This window comes from Mirounga angustirostris, unplaced genomic scaffold, assembly GCF_029215605.1.
Source record: "Mirounga angustirostris isolate CCGP_5_RB_7025 unplaced genomic scaffold, mMirAng1.0.hap1 SCAF_9, whole genome shotgun sequence".
Taxonomy (NCBI): Eukaryota; Metazoa; Chordata; class Mammalia; order Carnivora; family Phocidae; genus Mirounga; species Mirounga angustirostris.
Window position 1 is genome coordinate 19,895,363 of NW_026991717.1, and position 24,021 is coordinate 19,919,383.

At 43.5% G+C, this 24,021-nt stretch overlaps 1 protein-coding gene and 1 long non-coding RNA gene across 4 annotated transcripts in view; one reads left to right on the forward strand and one right to left on the reverse strand.

The window, feature by feature from the left end:
- Positions 1 to 1,287: 1,287 nt before the first annotated feature.
- Positions 1,288 to 16,102, reverse strand: SNRPA1 (small nuclear ribonucleoprotein polypeptide A'). 2 transcript variants are annotated; one of them, XM_045899533.3, is made up of 9 exons: positions 15,937 to 16,100; positions 13,691 to 13,838; positions 11,488 to 11,566; positions 7,543 to 7,589; positions 7,151 to 7,253; positions 6,472 to 6,551; positions 5,988 to 6,063; positions 5,227 to 5,320; positions 1,288 to 1,730 (listed from the first exon to the last, which is right to left on the reverse strand). In XM_045899533.3, exons 1-9 carry the CDS (start codon positions 16,016 to 16,018, stop codon positions 1,672 to 1,674), a joined length of 768 nt encoding a protein of 255 aa, XP_045755489.1. In that variant the 5' UTR covers positions 16,019 to 16,100; the 3' UTR covers positions 1,288 to 1,671. The 2 variants fall into 2 exon arrangements, with proteins under 2 accessions (XP_045755489.1, XP_064426071.1); XM_064570001.1 differs by lacking the exon at positions 6,472 to 6,551 and having other exon boundaries at positions 5,988 to 6,089; positions 15,937 to 16,102.
- Positions 16,103 to 16,189: 87 nt separating this feature from the next.
- Positions 16,190 to 24,021, forward strand: part of LOC123860943 (uncharacterized) — a 30,593-nt gene continuing 22,761 nt past the window's right edge. For both annotated transcript variants that reach the window (XR_006794911.3, XR_006794909.3), the window contains exons 1-2: positions 16,190 to 16,396; positions 17,985 to 18,137. This is a non-coding gene — a long non-coding RNA (uncharacterized LOC123860943). The remainder of the gene's footprint in view (positions 16,397 to 17,984; positions 18,138 to 24,021) is intronic.

Consider the following 24,021-nt stretch of genomic DNA (forward strand, 5'->3'; position numbering starts at 1 on the left):
GCAGCAGGGAGCCTCTTGACTAGGATGGCAATAGCTTCCCTGGATCTTAAGCATGGAGGAAACTGGGCTCATTTTAGTTGTCCTGACAAGCAGAAAAGGCAGCCTCATGGCTTCTGTCATGAAAGATGTTGTCAAAGCTAAATTCTAATCCAGCCCAGGACGATCTCTAAGACCACCCCACCCCCACCCACAAGGCCCTCTGTTCTGATTCCATGTACATTTAGTAACACCTTGGTGAGGGGAACAGCAGAGCATCAACTGCAGAGTTATCTTCCTCTCAAATTATATTAACTTCTAGTTTATAAATCCATCTATTGTCTATTTGAGTTAGTTCCTGGGTGCCTAAATGTCCCAGGAAATCATTAAAAAACATCAACCTCCCCATCTGTCCAAGTGAGGGTAAAACAGCAGAGCAATGCACCCTGGTTTGGGCCATCAGTAAATGGACTACGGGGGACTGTCCTTGAGGGAGTTGAAAGGTGTCAGGTAGACACTGAGGAAGTGGTGAGAGGGAAATCTGGAAATCCTGAGAAGCCCTGTCTTCTCATGGACGGCACCAGCCCCCACGGGATCTTGCATTTGAACAAGGTGCCCTGGAAATTCATAGCACACTGGGGTTGGAGAGCACTGGTTTAGGGTCATACTGAGGCAATCTGCAGGCCAAGTTCTCCTGATAGCCAAGTTCCATGTCCTTTCTGAACGCTCTGCCCTCTCTTCTACTACATGGAGGTTTAGCACCACTGTTGCCCACGGTTCCATCTTCCCAGCTAGACTGCCAGTTCCTCGAAGGTCGAGTTCCTTCATGGCTTACACATCTTATGCACACTTTACAAGAATGACAAAATCAGCCCAGCAGCAATCACCCACAATTGTTCAGGGGTCTACTGACAAGAGTGTTTCTCACATTTTGTTTAAAAAGAAAACCCAGACCAACACCAGCGGATGAAAAGATGGATGGTGACGGTGCTCACCTCCACATTGTTTTTATGATTAGCCTAAATTGGCCGTAAAAGGGTGTGAGAAATGCAACGAAGCATCCAGGAGCTGTGAGAGGACATTGCCGTAGCCTGCTCATTGGGCAAGACCACCCCCCCACACCCCTAACCATGTCCTAAATGCTGGAACATGCTGCCCCTCTGCTCAGATTCCAACAAGCAGGAGTTGCATTCCCCTACAATTTTTCAAATCAGTAATTAAAGCCTGGCTGTCTTTAATGAAGCTGTTATTCTTTGCATGGGGGAAAAAATGCACCAGATTGCAGAGTCTTACCAATAACCACTGGTAGCACACAGGTAATCTTGAGTTTTATTAAGAATTTAAAAATCTAAACATTTTATAGAGGCCTGGGAAGCCTACCTAGAAACACCGCCCTCAGGCATTTCCAACTTCCACATGTCCGTATACCTCACTGCGCACCGCCCCCCACCCCCCATGACAGACAACGTGGCAGCACAGTGAATGTCGCTGTGTTTTTACTATTTGTAGAAAACTGGCATTTAGGTTTCAAAATTAATAATATTACAAAATTACCAGCAGCAGTCTTAAGCCTTCCGACAATGCTTATGAACTCCACTTTGCTGACCCAAACAAGGCTATTATTCCCAGTTCAAAAAGCAGGACTTGTCCCAAGGAGGTGTATTATACATCCTGCAGATACTCAGGCCACATTGCTCAGGACCCATTTGTGACCGTGTCTTCTTCCATCTCCTCTTCACCATCATCAGTGGGGCCTAAAGAAGAACACAAAGCCAGATGTCATACTGAGTTCAGAGCATGTGCTTCTCTGGATGCGAGTGGCCCTTCTGTGAAGCTACTGCATGCTAGTTCCTGGACTAGGTACAAACCCAACCACAGGAGCTTGGCGTCCAGAGACTACCTGTCTTTGGCAAGTATCAGAAGGGATGGTCAATTCCTAGGCAAAGGGTCACAAAGGTGTTTTATAAAAGTCAAACTCACTGTCTGACATTCAAATAACCCATTTTGGTTGCACTGATAATTCCTTTTTTGTGAAAGCAAAAAGCTTATACTTTGTGTTTTGTTCTTACTGCTACCGTAGGCAAAGAAAGTGGGAATACTCAAAAAAGATTTGGATACCTACTACATGCCAGTTAATGGGAATACTCAGTGACTTATTGTCTCTAAATTAGAGTATGGCAACAACCAAAAGTCTTACATTTGTTCATCAATTTATGACAGATATTTGGGTCAATGTATTCTGAAGAAGGAAATGTTTTAACTCAGTGCATGGGAAAATTATTCTTGTTTAAGCCTATTGCTTCTACAGTTAGCCCCAACATCGGATTTCTAGATACAAAACTACCAGGATAAGAATGTCAGTCAAGTTTCAGTGTACTCAGAAGCCTTGGCCCACTGAAATCTATGGAGTACACTGAACCATGTCTCCTTTCCTCTTCCCAGTGAACCGCCAGATCACAGTGAAAATCCAAGAGATCCTAAGGCCCAGATAAAACATTTTAGGGGAAACAAATCAGCTCAGTAATTCTGTCATATGACAGTCACAATAAGCCATTGTGATACAGCCTCTTCCCCCACCTGTCACCACTGAGCCTTGAAAACCTTTGACATGGTGCGCCTGGGTCGCTCAGTCAGTTAAGTGTCTGCCTTCAGCTCAGGTCATGATCCCAGGGTCTTGGGATCGAGCCCCACGTCAGGCTCCCTGCTCAGCGGAAAGCCTGCTTCTCCCTCTCCCTCTGCCTGCCGCTCTGCCTACTTGTGCTCTCTAACTCTCTGTCAAATAAATAAATACAATCTTTAAAAAAAAAAAAGAAAGAAAGAAAAGAAAACCTTTGACAAACTTCTAATGCTCTCAGGACACAAGACTGCATCCATCAGTCTGCAGGGCCCTGTGTGGCCTACTGCCTGCGTCCTCTGTTGGCTCATCTCACCACTTCTCCCTGTGCCTTGAACTTCACTCCCACTGGCCTCTTCCAGTTCAAGTGGGCAAGGCTCCTATTTGCCACAGGTGCTTTGCCTGTGTGGTCCCCACTTCCTCCCTAGAATGTCACTCTGCCTTTGTTTAGTTCAGCAATTTGCAAACACTTTAGTTTTAGGACCCAAAGAGCTTTTGTTTATGTACACTTACCAATACCATATTAGATTCATCAATACTGTATTAGAAATTAAGATCAAGTATTTAAAAAAAATAGTAATTCATTAAAAAAAGTCTCCATTACATGTTAACGTTTATGTTTTTATAGGAAAAAAAAATAACATTTTCCAAAACAAAAATATTTCGTGAGAAGCTTGGCATTATCTTCTATTTTTGCCTCTCTCTATCGTGTCTGACGAACAGCCGTCAGCTGGACCCTGGGACTGGCCTCATCAGTCCCCCTGCTACAACACTTTGTTTTCACTGAAGGAAATGAGGAAAATCAGCCTCACATAGACACGCAGCTAGGAAAGGCAGGAGTATTCTAACGGTCTTCGTAGACTTTTTGTGGCTTTTCCTGTTTGATGCTATGCTAAAACTTGACAAAAGTGGTAGTTTCTTAAGGGTTAGTTTGCACTGTGGAGTCTGAAACCTTATCAATGAACTTTTCATACTCTCTTACTTGAAAAATCCATAGATCTACCTTTTCTTTGAAGTGACAAGTTTGCTTCATGTTCGAGAAGATGCCTGCCTCTCAAATGAAACAAATGTTCAAGTGCATGGAGACAACCAACCAACCAGGGCATGCATTCGTGCATACCCTCATCCTGTCACCCAGGATATCAAAAGATATGCATTTAAAAAGGTGATATTTAGTAACATTAATCTCTTTGCTTCATGAAGGATGATCTTAAGTGAAACACTTTACTAAGAGAGTGCACAGCAGTTTAGAATGAGGACTCCTAATACCTTCTAGGCCATGGCCTTGACCTGTGCCGAGGCCCCAGCAGTTTTATCCACCGTTACTCTTGCATGATCAGTGCAAATGTTAATAGCGGCGGAAAAAGCAAGTAACACCTCCGTGTTATCATACAAAGTTCTGACCTCACAGATGCCCAGAGGTCAAGGGCTATACAGTGAGAACCGCTGATCTAATTAATGTCTTACTCATTTTTAGCTTCCATTCAGACATGACTTGCCCAAGGGAACTTTCCCTGAGTTGCCAGTCTAGATAGAAGCACCCAATTACATTCATATCAAAACTCGTAATACACATTTTTTTGGGTAGTTTTTACTTTACACCTCCAGCGCCCAACATCCTGCCGGACACAAAGTTGGCATTCAAATATTAGAATAGGAGCGCCTGGGTGGCTCAGTCGTTAAGCGACTGCCTTTGGCTCAGGTCACGATCCCAGGGTCCTGGGATCGAGCCCCACATCGGGCTCCCTGCTCCGTGGGAAGCCTGCTTCTCCCTCTCCCTCTCCCCCTGCTTGTGGTCCCTCTCTCACTGTGTCTCTCTCTGTCAAATAAATAAATAAAATCTTAAAAAAAAAAAAAAAAAAGATTTCCTTCTGGTGGGCGCCTGGGTGGGTCAGTCGTTAAGCGTCTGCCTTTGGCTCAGGTCACGATCCCAGGGTCCTGGGATCGAGCCCCCATCGGGCTCCCTGCTCCGTGGGAGGCCTGCTTCTCCCTCTCCCTCACTTGTGTTCCCTCTCTCACTGTGTCTCCCTCTCTGTCAAATAAATAAATAAATAAAATCTTAAAAAAATTAGAATAGCCAACACTTAGCAAAAATGTATGCTCATGTCAGACCCTGTGCTAAGTGCTACCTATGAACTCTTACTTATCCTCCCAAACACCCTTTGAGGTTGGTACTGTATGTTATCTTAAATTTAAAGATGAGGAAATGGATTTAAGATTAAGTGAGGTTGAAGAAATTCACCCAAAGACAGAGCTGGTGAGGCTAAGATCTGAGCTTCATGCTGTTTGGCTCTGAGGCTTGTATTTCTAACCAACTACTAAGGTATCTAACACACACACACACACACACACACACACACACACACACACGGGTGAAAGTCCACACGGTTCCCTCTGGTGTTTGGTTACACTGCATGGCTAGGGAATAATGTATGCTTCAACTTTTACATAAAAAACCCTCGGGGTCCTATGCCAGAATATTCTCCATCAAATAATTTATCCTCAAAGATCATATAAAGGGATTTCGCATCCGTCAGAGGCTAACATTCCTGGGTCATGGCATCTGAACTGTTCTGGAATCACTTCAAGTATAACATTAACTGGGCAGCCCGCAGACAAGAACACTGTGTCCTGACCTGGTCTGCGCTCCCTGCCAGGTATCTGGCCAGACTGCAGCAAGCCCTTCAGCCGCTCCACTTCAGCCAGGGTGGATGCATTTGCTATAGCATTCTGGAGGACAGAAAACAACGGAGACGGACCATTAATTGCATCTAACGATCAATCACCCAGAAACCCCTACAGAAGTCCACAGCAACTTTGGGAGCTGGAATATTAAATTGTTGTGTTGGTGCAAGAATTTTATTGTCACGTTGAAATCAACCCAAAGCCGAATCATAAATTCCCAAAACTGGTAAAAGGGTGTGGACCCGCTTACAAGACAGCCAACAATCACTGCAAATGTCCTAAAATTTTAGTGAATTCAAGCACCTATTTGGAACTATGTTACTGGGTAATTTAGGAAGCAATTATTATGAAATTAGGATTTCCCACTGATCATCAAGCAGATCTTGCAGACAGCAATCTTTGAAAATAAAAACTAAGGCAAACACTGAGACAACATACTAAGGTAACTAACTGTTCGAAATAAAACATACCCTGGGAAAATGAGAAAGAACTAGAACTGCCTCTGCTTTGACTGGCTCATGTAAGTAATTCAAGTCAAAGTCAAGCAATAACTTCATGTTACTTCCTTCTTACACAGAATACAGGCAGAAATCTAACTGTTGCTGGGGGGGTGGGGGGAGGACTACAATGTTTAGAACTTGGTCTATTACATATTTCATGTCCTAAACCCATGGCAACTCTCTCCAGTCCAAGAGTCCTAACACGTTATTACCTTGATTGCTTCTACATCCCCTGGAGACGGCCCACCTTTCTTTTTGTCAGTTGGCAAACCAGCACCTGGGTTGAAACTTGGGAGGGGGAGGGAAGAATGCAACTATTAAACCCGGACCAATGGAAGTTGCTTCTCTTTTACTTTCAAAACAGCTTTTGAAAGTAATTCAACCAGTGTAGTATCTTATCTTTGTTAACAAACTGATACAAGAAACTCTCTCCTTCAGAAACACCACCCGGTTCTCATCTTCCTCTAGACAAAAAGCAGGAAGCATACAATGTTGCAGTAAGACTAAACACGAAAGGATTTGCTAACCTGGTAGAAATCTCATGTGATGTGTGGACCATTGTTGGTCACGGGCTATCATCACACAAATTCAATACTGTTATTAGGCACAGGTGTTTTAATTCTGTAGGAGGCAAAAAGCCAGACAGATAGTGTTTCTGAAGGTGAAGTGGAGTGAAGTTGGATATCCGTATCTTACGTTTTGCTTCTCCTGGCAATATCCTTTGCAAGCTGTGCACCCCGTTTGCCCTTGAACATTTTCTCTGCTTCCTGACGCTCCTACAGCAACACCACACACAGAGTTAATGGAAATAGGAATACCACATGCATTTAGATGCATTCCTCAGAAAACACGGAAGAAAACTCTCCTGAAATACTGTGGGCTGGTAAAAATACCAAAAGCCAATTTCAAGTAAAAGGAGACAAAGGCCTTGCCTTCTCTGGTGAGGCGCCCCGAAGAAAGTTCCCCCTCCTAGTTTTAAGGAGGGGCTCTGGAGGAACTAAGAAGGTTTAAAAAGAAAAAGAAAACAAAAACACTCCCAGTAAAGGGAAAATCACCCTAACAATTAAAGCTGCTGAAAAATGGATTATATTAGCTCCCCGCGGGGAATGTGTCTAAACAGTCTGTTGCTGACAGTGCTCCCGGTGGCTGATCGCAGGCTGCCTGAACAGCCAGCACTACCAGCCAAGACAGCGTTAGCCCCAAGTCCTACTATAAACTCTGCTATGCAAAATACATGATTTAACATTTTCTTTGCCACGTTTTTATTACAAACCAATAGTAAAACTCATTAGGCAATTGAAAAAAATCAGTAACAAAAGTATAAAATAAAACACACGAAACTATAATGACTTACAACCAAAAGAACAATACTTACTTTTAGTTTCACCTTCTGGAAATCCAGTACTCTGACTTGCGGAACTTTATAAATTACGTACAGTCTGTAATGCTTCTTATTTGTTACAGGATTTCTCAGAATACTACAAGAAAAGGAGTAACATAATGCCAACCTTGTTCATAGCGCAGCATACAAGAGGTCCATTTTAATAGCACCAGATGAGTCCATAAACTAAGGAAAAGTTCACATTTTTGCACATTTCGGTGTTGTTAACATTAGGGAAGCTTTAATAGAGCACTGGACCTAAAGGAAATATTTTCACTCCTTGTTTTTAAAAGGTCCTTCTTACTCACTGATTGCTTTAAGAGCAAGGCTGGTAATGGGGTTATGATAAGGGACTTCACTGTCACCACCACAAATCGTTTCCATACCTTAGGTAAGTCAGTGATTTGAGAGATGCCAGAGGGTCCAGATCACCCTGTAAAAGAAATGGCCACAGGTTAAGAACACAGAAACCACAGGCTATTTTGAGACCCTGAAACGGCAGATGCCTTTGGAGCAAGGACTCCTATCTTACCTTTTATTTTTGTACGGCCCGAGCACCTAGCACAATACTAACACAGCACAGATGCGTAATAAATTCCTACTGACTAAACCGGCAAGTAGTTTGGAGCTTCTTAAACTTACAATCTTAGTCCTAACAGTTTCTGTCTCAATAGCAGAAGAGACAAAAAATTTTTTATTTCCTGTAGCAACCTCCAAAGGGCTAGAATTTAAACCACTGATTTAGAAAAGAGATGTCAACGTTTCTGCAACTTCAGACCAAGTTCTTCACACAGGGAACCTCAAACTGGAACCTGGGGTAACATGGTCCCCCCACTAATACCTGTACGCGCCTCGTGGCGGTGCAGGCGGCACATCGTCTTGCGGGCAGGCACCTTTATTCCAGCCTCCCTCAAACTGCCTCAGCGTCAAGGACAAGGAGTATAGTTCAAAAAAAAAAAGGACCCAATTATGGGACAAGGGCAGGTTAGTTTTTGAATCTTCCCAAAGCATCCCATAAAATACAGTACAAGGACAGCAAAAGCAAAACCTGTGGTCAACAGCTACAACTAACGGAGAGGAAAAGGCACTGTGGCAGGAAGCCTGGAACAGGAAGACGCAGGGAGAAAGCACTTTGAGGGCAGTGCGAGGCGCACGGGCCCAGTGTGTGCACAGGCCGCAGCAGAGGGAAAGCGGAGATGCACGGGACAAACCGAGTGCTCCGAAATGACCAAGAGGCAGTGAGAGCAGCCACCAGCAGATGGGCACATGCCAGGAAGGAGAGCAGCAAGGCTGGGGCAAGGCCCGAGGGGCCCGGCAATTTGGGCGCTCACTCTTTTTTTTTTTTTTAATTTATTTATTTGACAGAGAGAAGCGAGAGAGGGAATACAAGCAGGGGGAGTGGGAGAGGGAGAAGCAGGCTTCCCGCTGAGCAGGGAGCCCGATGTGGGGCTCGATCCCAGGACCCTGGGATCATGACCTGAGCCGAAGGCAGCCGCTTAACAACTGAGCCACCCAGGTGCCCCTGGGCGCTCACTCTTAATACTAACCACAAATGGTATTCTTTCCAGGACAACGCCCTACAAGGAGGAGAAACTGCTCGGACCAGACTGAAATTGAGCCGGACAGGGGCAAGAGGGACAATGAGGAAAAAGTACCGATAAAAGCAAGAGGGGAACAGAGCCAGGAGTTCAGAACAGCAGCTGCCATTTTTAAACGCTTCACTAACACCCATCAGAGGGAGCTCCAGAGCACGCTACCTGCATAGCACCACTCAAAGAACTACACGGGAGGACCTAAAAAGGGACAAAGACAAACATCGCATGATCTCACTTGTATGTGGAATCTAAAAAAAAGACCAACTCACAGCAACAGAGTTGACTGGTGGTTACCGGAGGCTGAGGGGTGGGGGGAAAGGGAAAATGAGCTATTGATCAAAGAGTACGAACTTTCAGTTATAAGATGAGTAAGTTCTGGAGATCTAATGTACAACATGGCGACTGTAGTTAATAATAATATACTACTGTATACTTGAAATTTGCTGAGAATAGATCTCAAGTATTCTTACCATACAAACAAAAAAGTAAATAAGTGAGGTGATCGGTATGTTAGTCTGGTAACAGTAATCACTTCACAATGTATACATCTATCAAAAATCACATTGTATACCTTAAATACATACAATTTTTATTCATCACCCATACGTCAATAAAGCTGCAAAAAAAACCAAAACAAAAAGGAAAGAAAGGCAACTTTTGTTAAACTCACACGCAGACACACACAAACTGTAAAATGTAATGATGATGCCTTGATGGGTTCCTTAGACAGAATAAATAAATATGTTGGGAGGTATGAAATGTTTTTTTTTTTAAGTCACTATTGTTTAAGAAACTAAAGGTAAAAAAAAAAAAAGAAACTAAAGGTATTGGTTAAGTTGAAACTTTAATATCAATTTTTAATTCCCAGAATGCTAACAATAGGAATAAGTAATTCCTACACTATTTGTAGGAAAAAAAATGACAGAGACAAAGAGAGAGAATGAACACAGCAAAGGAGAGAATAAGAAATGCAGAATGGCTGGATCAATAATAACCTCCAGAAAAAAAGACAAACTCAAATACACCAGTAATTAAATTAAATGTAAAGAGACCAAATACTTCATTTAAAAAAACGACTTCACACTGTATTTAACAAAACAAACCTTATCATATGCTGTTTTAATCTAAAATATAAGGTACAGAAAAGCTGGAAGTAAATTTTGGATGGAAAAAAATGATCATACAAATACTAACTAAAAGAAAGCCTGTTTTGGCATATTATAGCAGATAAAATAGACAAGGTAAAACAGCACTAAAAGAGATAAAGAGGGGCACGGCACAGTAATAAGGTTAGTTCATCAGGAAGGTATTAACAATTTAAAATCTTGTATATCAACTAAGAGAATTTCAATATACATAAAACTAAAATGGACAGAACTCTAGGGAGACTGTCAGATCTACTACCATGTGAGATTTTAATACACCTACTTCAGTAACTGATAGCACAAACTCAGCCTTCATCTTTACAGACAATTTTAAGTATAATTACAACATACACAAAAATACAAACAGCTCTGGGCACCTGAGTGGCTCAGGCCATGATCCCAGGGTCCTGGGTTCAAACCCCATGTCTGGCTCCCTGCTCAGCAGGGAGGCCGCTTCTCCCTGTCCCCCCGGAACGTGCTCTCTTCTCACCATTCTCTCTCTCAAATAAATAAATAAAATCTTAAAAAAAAAAAATAGAAACAGCTTCTATCATGCCACACATTTCCTATGAATGTGCATTTTGGGTTGAATACCTCATATATTTTAGAAAAGACAGGGCCTCAGACCAGTGCTTTCTTACTTCTGGAGTCAAGTACTCCTTTGAGACTCTGAAGGAAGCTCTGGACCCAGTCCACCAGGAAAGAAACAATCATGGAAACAGGGAAGGGAGGTAAGGTCATAATAACACAAAATCAAGTTATATAATACAGACTTACACATCCAATGTTTAAGTGAAAAATTTAGGTTACAAAACAATGTATACTATGAGCTCAATTCTGTTAAAAATTATACATACAGAGCAGAAACTTAAAAAGCATTAGAAGAAATAGGCCACCATAATTACACCCAAATAGAAAAATAAAACTTGCCCCTTAGCTCACAGGAAAACCAATTCCAAGTGGATCACTGATCTCAATGTGAAGAGTAAAACAAGTTTCCAGGATGTAACTGTCCAACAAAATTTAACATGTTACATATGTAACTGAATGTTTTCTAGTAGCCAATTAAAAGAAAAATACAAGTGTAACTTATTTTAGTAGTATATTATTTAACCTATTATCCAAAACATTAGCATTTCAATATAAAAAATTGATAGCTTACATTTTTGGGGGTACTAAGTCTTTGAAACCTGATACGGATTTTAGTTCTTAGTACATCGCGATTCAGAGTACCTGCTTGTGGCTACCATATGGGACACTGCAATTCTAGAAAACAACTTAGGTTTACAGAAAACAACTCTTTCTGCAGTGGAAGCCTGACAGGCCATCAAAAATACTAGCAACACAACAAAAGACTGACAAACTGGACTACGCTTAAATTAGGAACTTTTCTATCAAGACACCCTCAGACTGTCAAAAGATGAGCTACAGAGTGGAAAAGGCTATTTAACTGAAAGAAGCCCAGATCCTGAATTACAAAAAAGACAAAGGATGAGGAGATCCTTCTCTGGGTTTTCTAAACTGTAAGAGGCATGTAGCACCTTTAATTCCTCCCCCCAAATGCATTCCCCGCACCCCCCATCTGTCTTACCAGTTCCACAAGACTGTTGTTGGTGAGAATGAGTTCTGTCAGACAGGGTAGAGCCTGATCGAGCCCCTCACCTATACGGCTAAAATGGGGGAAGAAAAAAGAAAAGACTTCATAAAAGTGAAAAGTAGGTAAGCTAACAATTTTATCTAAGTCCTTGTACAGAAGATTTCAGACTCCAAAGGTGGAAGAACTTTAGAGATCTTTCTTCCAACACCCTAACTGACAGAGGGAAAATGAAGCACAAAGAAGAAACCTTATCGAGGGTCACAGGGTTAGTGGCAGAAGTGGGATGATTTTAGAACACATGCCTCCTGAGGATTGCCTGGGGTTCTTTCCATTACCATTTTGTCCAGTGAAAGCTACGCGCAGAAGCAACTGTGTAGAACCAACTACTTAGCTTACTTCATGACTCTTGTGCGGGTAGCACAGAAATACAAGTGACTCTGCATTCACAGCTCAGGTGCACGATAAACAACCACACTACAAGGGAACAGGTAACTCACGAGAAATACGCCTACTTTAAAAACGCAAGTCACTGGGTCGCCTGGGTAGCTCAGTCAGTTGAGCATCTGACTCCTGATTTTGGGCAGGCTGGGATCTCAGGGTCCTGGGATAGAGCCCTGAAGTCAGGTTCCCTGCTCAGCGAGGAGTCTGCTTAAGATTCTCTTTCTCCGGGGCGCCTGGGTGGCTCAGTTGGTTAAGAGGCTGCCTTTGGCCCGGGTCATGATTCCAGGGTCCTGGGATCGAGCCCCGCATTGGGCTCCCCGCTGAGTGGGGAGCCTGCTTCTCCCTCTCCCTCTACCTGCCGCTCCCCCTGCTTGTGCTCTCCCTCTCTCTCAAATAAAAAATAAAAAATCGTAAAAAAAAAAAAAAAAAAAAATCCCTGCCCTCAAAAAGCAGGAATTCTAAAAAAAGATTCTCTCTCTCCCTCTGCCCTCCCCCCACTTGCATCTGAGTGCACGCTCTCTCTCTCTAAAATAAACAAACATATCTTTTAAAAGTAAAAATTAAAAAAATTAAAAAGCAAGCCCCTACCGAGGCATCTGGATGGCTCAGTTGCTTAAGTGGCTGCCTTCGGCTCGGGTCATGATCCCAGGGTCCCGGAATTGAGCCCCGCATCGGACTCCCTGCTCCTCGGGAAGCCTGCTTCTCCCTCTCCCACTCCCCCTGCTTGTGTTCCCTCTCTCTCTGTCAAATAAATAAATAAAATCTTAAAAAAAAAAAAAAGAAAAAAAAGCAAGCCACTACCTAGTACTAAAGACACTGTCTACAGACCTTCAGTAACTTTTTTTTTTTTTAAAGATTTTATTTTTTATTTATTTGACAGAGACAGACATAGCGAGAGAGGAAACACAAGCAGGGGGAGTAGGAGAGGGAGAAGCAGGTTTCCCGCTGAGCAGGGAGCCCGTTGTGGCGCTCGATCCCGGGACCCTGGGATCACGACCTGAGCCGAAGGCAGACACTCAACGACTGAGCCACCCAGGCGCCCCTTCAATAACTTTTTTTGATAAGCTTTACTCAGAGGTGATGAAAAGGGGTTAAAGAAAACCCTCAATTTCAGTAAGTAATATTCTAAAACTCAGTTGTAAAGAAAAACAAATGGCAGAGGATATGAGGTAGAGACACTCAGTCAAAAATATAATTGTTGGGGGCACCTGGGTGGCTCAGTCAGTTATGCGTCTGACTCTTGATTTTGGCTCAGGTCATGATCTCAGGAATAGAGCCCCGCATGGGGCTTCACACTCAGCGGGGAGTTTGCTGGAGGATTTTTCTCCCTCTCCCTTTGTCCCTCCCCCTGCTCTCATGTTCAGGTATGCACTTTCTCTCTCAGATAAATAAATAAATCTTCAAACATATATACACACGCACACATACATATATATAATTGTTGAACTTTACCTATCTATTTAATATAATCCCTCTGATAATTACAATTATGTTTTAGAAGCCAAAATATGTACAAAACAGCATGTTTGTAATTTAAGTATCTATTACCATGAATATATAAGTATTTCTGAACAGATGCAATTAAAATGAGACCAATACCAAGTTAATCTCTGGACCTATATGGGAAAAGTGCAGCTTGTTTCTCATTTTAAGAAATATGTAGGCTCAACTGGCAGTTAAGTACTATGGCTTCATCAGGGAACACTGCAACATTCCTCTAGGGGAAAAAAATTACTTTCCACTAACAGACACTTACCATATTCTATTGTTATTCACTAATAATGTTTTCAGTCTTCTCAACAAAGGAAAACCATCCAGTTTCCTGATTTCATTGTCAGAAAAATCAATAGCATCAAACTGGTCTAAGGTAGCACCTAGATTTTCAATGACAGGAATTTTATACCCTGTAAAACAGAAGAAAAAAAATACACAAGTATTAATATGGTCAAAGGGTGCATTAAAACCGTAGCAGTACTTCATAGTAATTTGATTCAAAGCTTCCATTTATTCAGAAAGTGTTTACCTAACACCTACACTGTGCCAGACACTGTGCAAGTAACTGGTACACAACATGAGGAACAAGAGTCACATGTCCTAGCTGCCACGAAGCTTACAGTCTAGGGAGTGGACATGAAGATGGTCAAGACAACAAGGGCAAGGGCTATGGTAATGAGGACACTTAGTAATAGTAATATGGGTAGCTAACATTTGCAAGAGTATTTACAGGGTCCCTCACACTGTTCTAATCAAAGCCCCAGAAATAGTTAAATGGCATGAGAATTTACACTGTAAGCTGCTTATTGTCAGTGTCCAAGTCTTGTTCATACATCGTGGAAGACAGTTCTTAACCTCTTGCATTCCCACAGGCCAGATTCATAGAACTTATCAGGATATCCTCTACACCTCTCCCAGATCCAATTCAGACTTCAAGGTCAATGGTTTATACACAATAATAAACCACCCTGTGAACAATTCACTCAAATACTCACGGATTTGTTAAAATGGGCCTAACTACTGTTCTAGGTGCTGGCAGAAGAAAGAAATGAGCCCAAGCCACAGTTAAAGTACATAATTCAAAGCTGCAAGGGTTACACCAAAACAAGTATCCTCAACACTCAATGCACTTCAGAGACAGCAAAGATCAATCTGTGCCGAGAGCGAAAGTGGTCAGTTACTTCTGGAATCGAACTTTTCTCTAAACTTAATTTCAACAAAATAAAAGCACTGGGCTTGGGGCGCCTGGGTGGCGCTCAGTCGTTAAGCGTCTGCCTTCGGCTCAGGTCATGGTCCCAGGGTCCTGGGATCGAGCCCCGCATCGGGCTCCCTGCTTGGCGGGAAGCCTGCTTCTCCCTCTCCCACTCCCCCTGCTTGTGTTCCCTCTCTCGCTGTGTCTCTCTCTGTCAAATAAATAAATAAAATCTTTAAAAAAAAAAAGGAAGGAAAGAAAGAAATTCTAAAAATAAATAAATAAATAAATAAATAAAATAAAAGCACTGGGCTTTGTCAGCAAGGAATCCAAACCGAAAGCAGAGCCCGAAGTAGTGCCGCACCTCAGCCGATGTTGTCCCTGTGGAACCAAATCTCAGGCCTAAATTGTATCGTCTTATTCCCAGAGAAATTGCTCTTCACATCCTTCCTAAAGTCATTTCCTTGAAATGCTGATTAGACAGCTGCACTCCCAATTTCTCCGCAAGCCTAAGGTTTAAACGGCTGCATGAATTTGAGTAGTTCAAAGCTTCCACCACCTTACACAGGGCACTCGTAGTGCAAGCCTCCTTAAAAAAATCTTTTTTAAAGATTTATTTGAGAGAGCGAGAGAGCGCGCACAAGCAGGGGGAGCGGCACGGAGAAAGAGAGCGCGAGAAGCAGACTCCCCGCTGAGAAGGGAGCCCGATTTGGGGCTCAATCCCAGGACCCCGGGATCACGACCTAAGCGGAAGGCAGACGCTTAAACGACTGAACCATCCAGATGCCCCTAAAATGTTTTGATGAAAGGGACATATAAGACAACTGACGCTAACAACAAAGAAATCTTGCGGAAACAATCGCTTTTGTTCTCAGACTTCATTTCCTCCCTCGCAAATTATAGGTAATTAACACGTATCCTATCTATACTCCCACATTAACAGTTCAACGTATTTGCTGAGAACCAACGAGCCGCTGAGCACTAGGATTACAGCTATTAACATTTCCCCAGCTCTCAAACAGTTCAGTCTGCGAAATACGCCAAGCGAGGCCTAGCTGAGGCCCACGGGTGCGGATCAGGGAGCGATCAATCAATCGGCTGGGCGAGTGAGCACAAGCGGGGGTAACTGAAGCCTCAGAAGGGCCTAGGGATGGTTTTGGGGCAGCAACGGCAAGACTCAGCCCCGGGCGGTGCTGGCACCGCCCGGCTTGGCGCCCACAATGCAGGCCTGCTGGCCAAGCGCCGGCCTTCCGCGCACGCGGCGGGGTGCGAACCACGGGGCTGCGCGCGGAGGCCCGCCCACCCCCTAGACTTACCCCGGAGGTCCAGCTCGCGGTCCCGCACGGCGTTGGTGTACTGAGCCGCCTGCTCGATCAACTCTGCCGTCAGTTTCACCATCCTGCCGCCTCCCGCTGCCGGTGCCACGGCCCGCCGGCTGTTCCCGCCGCCTCCCGCCCGCCAGACTTCCCGGCGTCCCCCGCGCCCCGCCGCCAGGCAACACCAATCGCAGCCGGCGCATGCGCGTGCAGCTCCACATCCAGGCCGAAGCAATCGAAGAGCCACGCCCCCGACCTCGTTCTCTTCGGAGGTTCGGGCGCTCCCCGACCTCGTTCTCTTCGGAGGTTCGGGCGAGCGCTGAGCTTGTCTCAGGCTCTGGGATCCTCCTTGGGGCGTATCTGGAGGAGGGCCCCTGATTCCAGATGTTTGTGTCCGCAAGTTAAGCAAAATGTGAAGGCACCCGAGTGGAACTATCTCCATGCATCGTTGCAGCTTGAGGTGGGAGGAGACGCGGTGTCTGTCCTCACTCCACCCAGGAGGGGCGGGCACCCGTGGGATCCAGTGAAGGGTCCAGGACTTCAGGTTCTCATTCCGGGCGGGTGCTTTGGTCCCCCGGGCTACCACGTGAGAACCAGGGCAAGGTCAATCACAGGGCCACTTCACTGGGATCGTCCTACCGCCCCGCGCGCCAGCCCCGGCTCTGCGCCAGGTTCAGTTTTCTGTTAGGCCAGTGATCTCCAGACATTTAAATATTTAGTGCGCAGACCAGGAATTTGCAACGTGACTAATAGCTACAGAGTGAGAACACCTGCGTTGCTGCCTCCCGGTCCAGAAAATGAACACTTTTCTGAAAGCCTCCCTCCCTTCCCAAGGCAACCAGGAATCGAACACCATAGATTAGTTTTGCTTGTTTTTGTTTTTGTTTTTGTTTTAAGATTTTACTTATTTATTTGAGAGCGAGAAAGCACAAGGGGGGTGGGGTCAGGGGCAGAGAGAGAGGGAGAAGCCGACTCCTGCCGAGTAGGAAGCCCAACATGGGCTGGATCCCAGGACCCTGGAATCATGACCCCAGTGGAAGGCGGACCCTTAGCCGACTGAGCCACCCAGGCTCCCCAACTTTTGCTTGCTTTTGATACAAATAGCATCATGCAGTGTGCTTGCCTGCCCGGTTTCTTTGGTTTTGTATTATGACTGGAACCATCCTGTTTGCGTGCAGCAATGATTTGTTTACTTTCGCGGCTGTATAGAATTCCGTTGTATATCTTATACCATGACTTAGCCATTCTGCTGTTGATGGACATTAGGATTGTTTCCTTTTGGGGCTATTCTAAATAATGCTGCTATGCACTTTCTTGTACATGGATCCAATGCACACGTGCCTGAGTTTCTCCAGAAGTAGAACTTCTGGGACATAGGGTATGGTAAAAATGTCTAACAGGCCAAGAGGCTGAAATAATATACATACTGTAGCTGTGCGTAAGGGTTTCCATGCTTTCAACCTCAGCCTCATTGGTATTGTCAGTGGTGATTCAGGGGAACCTGGGTGGCTCAGTCAGTTAAGCATGGGACTTTTGATTTCTGCTCAGGTCATGATTTCCAGGTAGTGGGCTCTGCATGGAGCCAGCTTGGAATTCTCTCTCTCTCCCTCTGCTCCTGCATGTGCACGTGCGTGCACTCTCTCTCTCTCTCTCAATTAATGATAATAATAATCATATAAAAAATAATTGTGGACATTCTGGTGGCTGTGTAGTGGTATTGCACTATTGTTTTGATTAGCTTTTCTCTAATAAGTAATGAGGTTGAGGACCTTCTCTTGTATGTTGTCTATTCGGGTATCTTTTGCCAAGTGCTCATTCAAGTCTCTGGTCCATTTTTTTTCCCCCTACTGGATTGTCTGCCTTTTTCTTATTGACTTATGGGATTGCTTTATATATTCTGGATGTGAGCACACTCTGTGGCTTGCCTTTGCACTTTTTTTTTTTTTTTTGGTTAAAACTGCTTAAATACAAAAGAATTCACAGACTTGTCCTCGTACAAGTCACCAATGCTGCAAAACACAAATTGTAATCCATTTTGTTCTGTTTAGGATAACATCCTATCCCCCAAATCACCAAGTCAATCTGGACTGCAATTCAAATCAAAGGGCTACGAAGGTGGCCTCCTCACTCATTTTGCAACGGGAACAAGCTTTCACATGGTCCAATTCAAGAGGAGTCATCAGAGGAAGAACTTAGCTCAGGTAGCCCTACCTATTGACTGTCTTTTGTCCTCTTGGGGGGGGGGGCGATTTCACTGTGGTCGTGTAGGTCTGGGACAGGAAAAGTTTTTCTGCTTATTGGCCTTTCCACTCTTGGTATTGTTTGATGACTAGATGTTTCTAATTTTTATGTAATTCAATTCATCTTTTCCTTTCTGGTTAGAGGGTTGTGTGCCCCCAAACATTTTGTTGTTGCTGTCTACTAGCGGCTTAATCATTTTTCTTTTCACACGCAGCTCTACAGTCCCCCTGGAATTGATTCTTTTTGAACTTTTTATTGAATTATGACATAGTCCCTACAGCAGAATGCAACCCAAGCACACCCAAGTAACTGACATCCGGGTCAAGAACAGGACATTGCCACATTCTAGAAGCCCCCTTCTTGTCCTTTCAGTCACATGCTTGCCCCAATAGTAACCACATCTTGCATAGATTGGTTTTGCTTAATTTTATATTCATGCAGATAAAATTGTACCTTATGTGTCTCTTGCTTAACATTGTATTTGCGTACAGATGTAGTTAACCTACGATCATTGTTATATAGTATTTCGTTGTGTGAATATTCCAGTTTATCCATTCTGCTGTTGATGAACATTTGGGTAATTTCCAGTTTGAGCTATTATAAGTGGTGCACCTATTATCATTATAATACATATCTTTAAGTGAACACATATGCTAATATATACATGGAAATGGAATTGCTGGGTCATAGGGTTAACTTACATTCAGCTTAAGTAGGTTCTACTAGTTTTGCAAAGTGGTTGTACCAATTTACATTCCTGATTAACGTTTGGTATTGTTTGTCTTTTTAATTTTAGCCATTCTGTTGGGTCAGTAGTGGTATTGCACTGTGGCTTTAATTGTATTTTCCTAAGTACTAACACAGTTGAGAACTTTAAAAAATATCTTTATTGTCCATTGGATCATTGCTTTTGTGAAATGTCTGTTTAGGTATTTTGCACATTTTCCTATTGGGCTGTTCTTTTTTTACTGATTTGTAGATTTTTATATTTTTTGGATATGAGTTCTTGTGAGATATGTATAGTGAATATGTTCCCTCTCTCTGTGGATTGCCTTTTCATCCTCATAATGGTGTCTTTTGGTGAACAGAAGGTCTTAATTTTAATATAGTGTAATTTATGAACCTTTCTCTATGTGGTTACTGCTCTTTTAAGTCCTTTTAAGAAATTTGCCCACCCCCAAATCATGAATATTTTCTTCTAAAAGTTTTGTTGTTTTGGGGCACCTGGGTGGCTCAGTCGTTAGGTGTCTGCCTTCAGCTCGGGTCATGATCCCAGAGTCCTGGGATCGAGCCCCGCATTGGGCTCCCTGCTCGGTGGGAAGCCTACCTCTCCCTCTCCCACTCCCCCTGCTTGTGTTCCTGCTCTCGCTATCTCTGTCTATCAAATAAAAAATAAAAAATCGTAAAAAAAAATTAAAAAAATAAAAGTTTTGTTACTTTACCTTTCACATTTAGATTTGCAATCTGTCTGGAATAGATTTTTGTGTATGGTCTGAGGTAGGGATTAAGAATATATTTTTTCCCCATATGGATATTCATTTGACCCAGTTTATCATTTATGGAAAAGACCATCCTTTCTCCACTGCTCTGCAGTGCCACCTTTTTCATAAAATAAGTGTCCAAATATGTGAAGCTCTGCTTCTGGACTAGCTATTCTGTTTCATGGGTTTAGTTGCCTATTCTTGCATAATATCATAATGTCATTTAAAAACTTGACGTTAGGGGCACCTGGGTGGCTCAGTCGTTAAGCGTCTGCCTTTGGCTCAGGTCATGATCCCAGGGTCCTGGGATAGAGCCCCGCATTGGGCTCCCCGCTCCGCGGGAAGCCTGCTTCTCCTCCTCCCACTCTCCCAGCTTGTGTTCCCTCTCTCGCTGTGTCTCTCTCTGTCAAATAAATAAAATCTTTTAAAAAGTTAAAAAAAAACAAACTTGACATTAGCCTTTAAAAAGGGCTCACAGTTTTTTTTCAAGATTGTCTTGGTTATTCTTGTTCTTTGCATTTTAGTATAAATCTTAGGTCCGTTTTGCATCTAAGAAAGAACACATGCTTTGATTTATATTGTACTGGATTTGTAGATAAGTTTGGAGAATCCATGTGTTTATAATATTGAGTATTCCAATCCATGAACATGGTGTAACCTTATATTTATTTAGACTGTATTTAATTTCTTTGGTGTTTTATATTTTTTTGTGTAGAGGTCTTATACATCTTTCACTAGACCCATTCTAGGTATATGATAGTTTTTGCTACTGTTGTAACATCAAAATCTAAAAAAGCATCAAAAGCTAAAAAAAAAATCCTATGTTCTAATTATTAGTTTCTGCTACATTGAAGTATAGTTGAAATACAATTTCAACAATTTCTAGTTGAAATACAATTAATACTAGCATTGTATGCAGCAGTCTTGCCAAATTCACTTCTTAGAATTCTAATAGTTCATAACCATTCTTTTGGGTTTTCTATGTACATAACCATGCTGAGAATAATGACAGTTTTATTTCTTTCTTTCCAATTCTTATACTAGTTCTTTATTTTTTGCCTTGTTTCTTTGGCTGGGATCTTCAGCATGATGTTGTGGACAATGCTAAAAACAGATATCCTTGAGCAGGTGGAGAGGTGAGGGGAGAACCCTAATCAAGTGATCAGTGTTAATATCACCAATAATGGAACAAATCAAAATCATGATTCACTTACTAGAATGTGATTAGAAGGACACAGCATCAATTCTGGGAGATTCCTGTCCAAGATGCATGATCTGAATGGAAATGTAAGGAAACCTCAGATATATGCAAACTGAGGGACAGCCTACAAATAACTGGCCTGTAGTCTTTAAAAGGTTTAAGGTTGGGGCACCTGGGTGGCTCAGTCATTAAGTGTCTGCCTTCGGCTCAGGTCATGATCCTGGGGTCCTAGGATCGAGCCCCGCATCGGGCTCCCTGTTCAGCAGGAAGCCTGCTTCTCCCTCTCCCACTCCCCCTGCTTGTGTTCCCTCTCTCGTTGTGTCTCTCTCTGTCAAATAAATAATTTTTTTTTAAAAAAATTAAACAAATAAAACGTTCACGGTCATGAAAGTCAGAGAAGTGATGAATTGTTCTAGACTGAAGAAGACTAAAAAGGCATAATGGGGCGCCTGGGTGGCTCAGTTGGTTAAGCGACTGCCTTCGGCTCAGGTCATGATCCTGGAGTCCCGGGATCGAGTCCCGCATCGGGCTCCCTGCTCGGCGGGGAGTCTGCTTCTCCCTCTGACCCTATCCCCTCTCATGCTGTTTCTCACTCTCTCTCTCAAATAAATAAATAAATAAAATCTTAAAAAAAAAAAAAAGGCATAATGACTAAATGCAAAGAGTGACCTAAAGTAGATCCTTTTGTTCAGGGCATTATTGGGACTATTCACAAAACTTGAATGCAGTCAGAGGATTAGATGGTAATAATACATCAGTGTTAACTTCCTGATCCTGGTGGCTATATGAAGGTCCTTGTTTATAGGAAAACACTCTAAAGTATTTTGGAGGTAATGGGGCATCATATCAGTAACTTACTCTCAAATTGTTCAGGACAACATTTCTTTGTACTCTCTTTGCAACTTTTCTATAATTTTACTTCGAGATTGTCTCAAAATAAAAAAGTGAAATCAAAATAATCCAGAACACTTAATTCCAGAGAGGACCACCAGGTGGAGTCCTTAGACCAGAGAACTAGTTTTACTTGTCCCTTCTCTTTCTGGGTTAAAAGAAGGGGTTTCTTTACTTTGAAAAAGGAAAGTTGTATGGATTTCCTTTGCTTCAGTACATGAACAGGGACATAAATCAAACTATAGGTGGTTTTATTCATTGTACGACATCCCTATGAAGTTGAGATTACCTTTTTAAATTTCATTTCTTTTGGGTAAGTTTTCTCAACCTCAGCACTGTTGACATTTTGGGGCTAGATAATTCTTTATTGTGGGGTCATCCTGTGCACTGCAGGATGTTTAACGGTATCCCTGGCTTCTGCTCACTAGATGTCCTGTTTTGACAACCAAAAATATCTCTAGACATTGACAAATATCCCCTAGGAGACAGAAATCTCCAACAGGTTGAGAACCACTGTTTTTGGCAAGAGTGTTCTCTGCTCTGAGCGCTTTGGTTCCTCTTTGCTCAACAGGGAGCCTAAGAAGTATCTGATCACTTCTAGTGTGGCTGGTACATTGTGTATGTGTGTGTCGGGGAAGAGTGAAACTTTGGGTGGTGGGAACTGAACCCTGGGACCCAGGATTCTGGTGGGTGCTCAGTGCTGTATCACCTAGGGGTGCTATTCTGTGCACAGACAAACCAAAGAGCCTGGGGTGTCAGGAAAGGCCTTGGGCAACGAGCCAGGAAGGATAAGGCCTGGGCTCAAGGAAAGAAAGCAGTAGAGAAGGCTAGGGTGGGCAGAACCCAGATGCCTCCCAGCTTAATGGGCAGAACCTTAAGATGCTGGAGAATGGCCTTGGTTTCCATTATCCTTGTTTATTCTCATTAAAATGTCCTTTCTGCTTCACTTCTCCACCTCCTTCCCTTTCTATCCTCTGATCTGGACCTCCACCCTTCACCTGCTCCCAGGGGCCCCAGCATACCTCAAGCATTCAAGCATACAGCCCTCTTCAGCCATATTATGGTGATTCAAATGCAGTGGAGAGCAGTCTCCCCAGACTCCAATGCACCCTACGGCTGGCCCCCTTTACTCCATGTTGCCCTCCTGGTTTCTTTAAAGTTCAATTCTTCCCCTTTCCGTTATAGGTATAGCTTCTGTAAAAAGTGCAGCTTCCCCCAACCCTTTCGAGAGTTACAAAGTGTCAAGTCAGCAGTGGCCTGGGAGGGATGGAGATGAGCCTGTGGGGACCACTGGGAGGTGCCAAAGAATTTGGGGACAAGGTCAGAGGACTATCATCTCCTGGAAATAAAGCTAGGTTAAAACAAATGCATCGTGGCTGGATTTGGCCAACTGCAGAATTAACCCCCCTCCTATAGAGAGCCAGCCCCCCTCCCTAGAGACAGGAAGGGAGCCACCTTGCCAGTGTATGGCCCAACGCAAGTCACTTTACCTCTATGAGCCTCAGTCTACGAAACAACAGATTCAGGGGAGATGACCCGTGACTTTATCCCATAAAGCAAAATCAATAAATATGTCCCCGCCTTTACTGAGTCCAAATATCCTTAAGGTTGGGCCATGTGTGAACAGGCATTTTCTATGGTTGGTCCTTTTTAACAAGGTGGTGTTTTGTCCGTAGGACTTTGTGAACAGCTTATCAGCTTGCCACCACCCTCAGCAGCCCCAGGACCGGCCGGCCCCGCCACTGCAACGAGGGTCGTGCACTCTGAGGCTGCCTGGTTGGCTTCTTATAGTGGCGGGTATCCCTTGGGAATAAAAGGAATTTATTTCTGATTCAGTCCCAAACATGTTAGACCATAGCTCTCAGTGGCTAAAGAGCTCCAGGGGGCTAAAATGGTGCCTTGCACCAGAGGTACTTAGCAATTGCTGGTTTTGATTCCATGTCGGTCTCATGGGGGATGTTGAACCCTTACCAATATTCTGCCCTAGTCCTGGCTATTGTCTCCCGGACACACTCACTCAATCCTTCGTTGCCTCACATTGACAACTCCTGGTGTCGTGCTCATGGTGGGTAGATGTCAAGGTTGTGTGGCCGACCCCCACCTTCTGAGAGCTACACAGTGCTCCCCTCTTCTGGCTCTGAGGTTGCTGGAAAGTTCCCTGCAGCCACGTTCTACTATACAAACTCCCTGTGGCCACAGCTGGTGGGGCTGGATGAACACTGATACGAAGCAGGATAACTGGGGCCAAGAAGCAGATTCAGAAAGCTTACC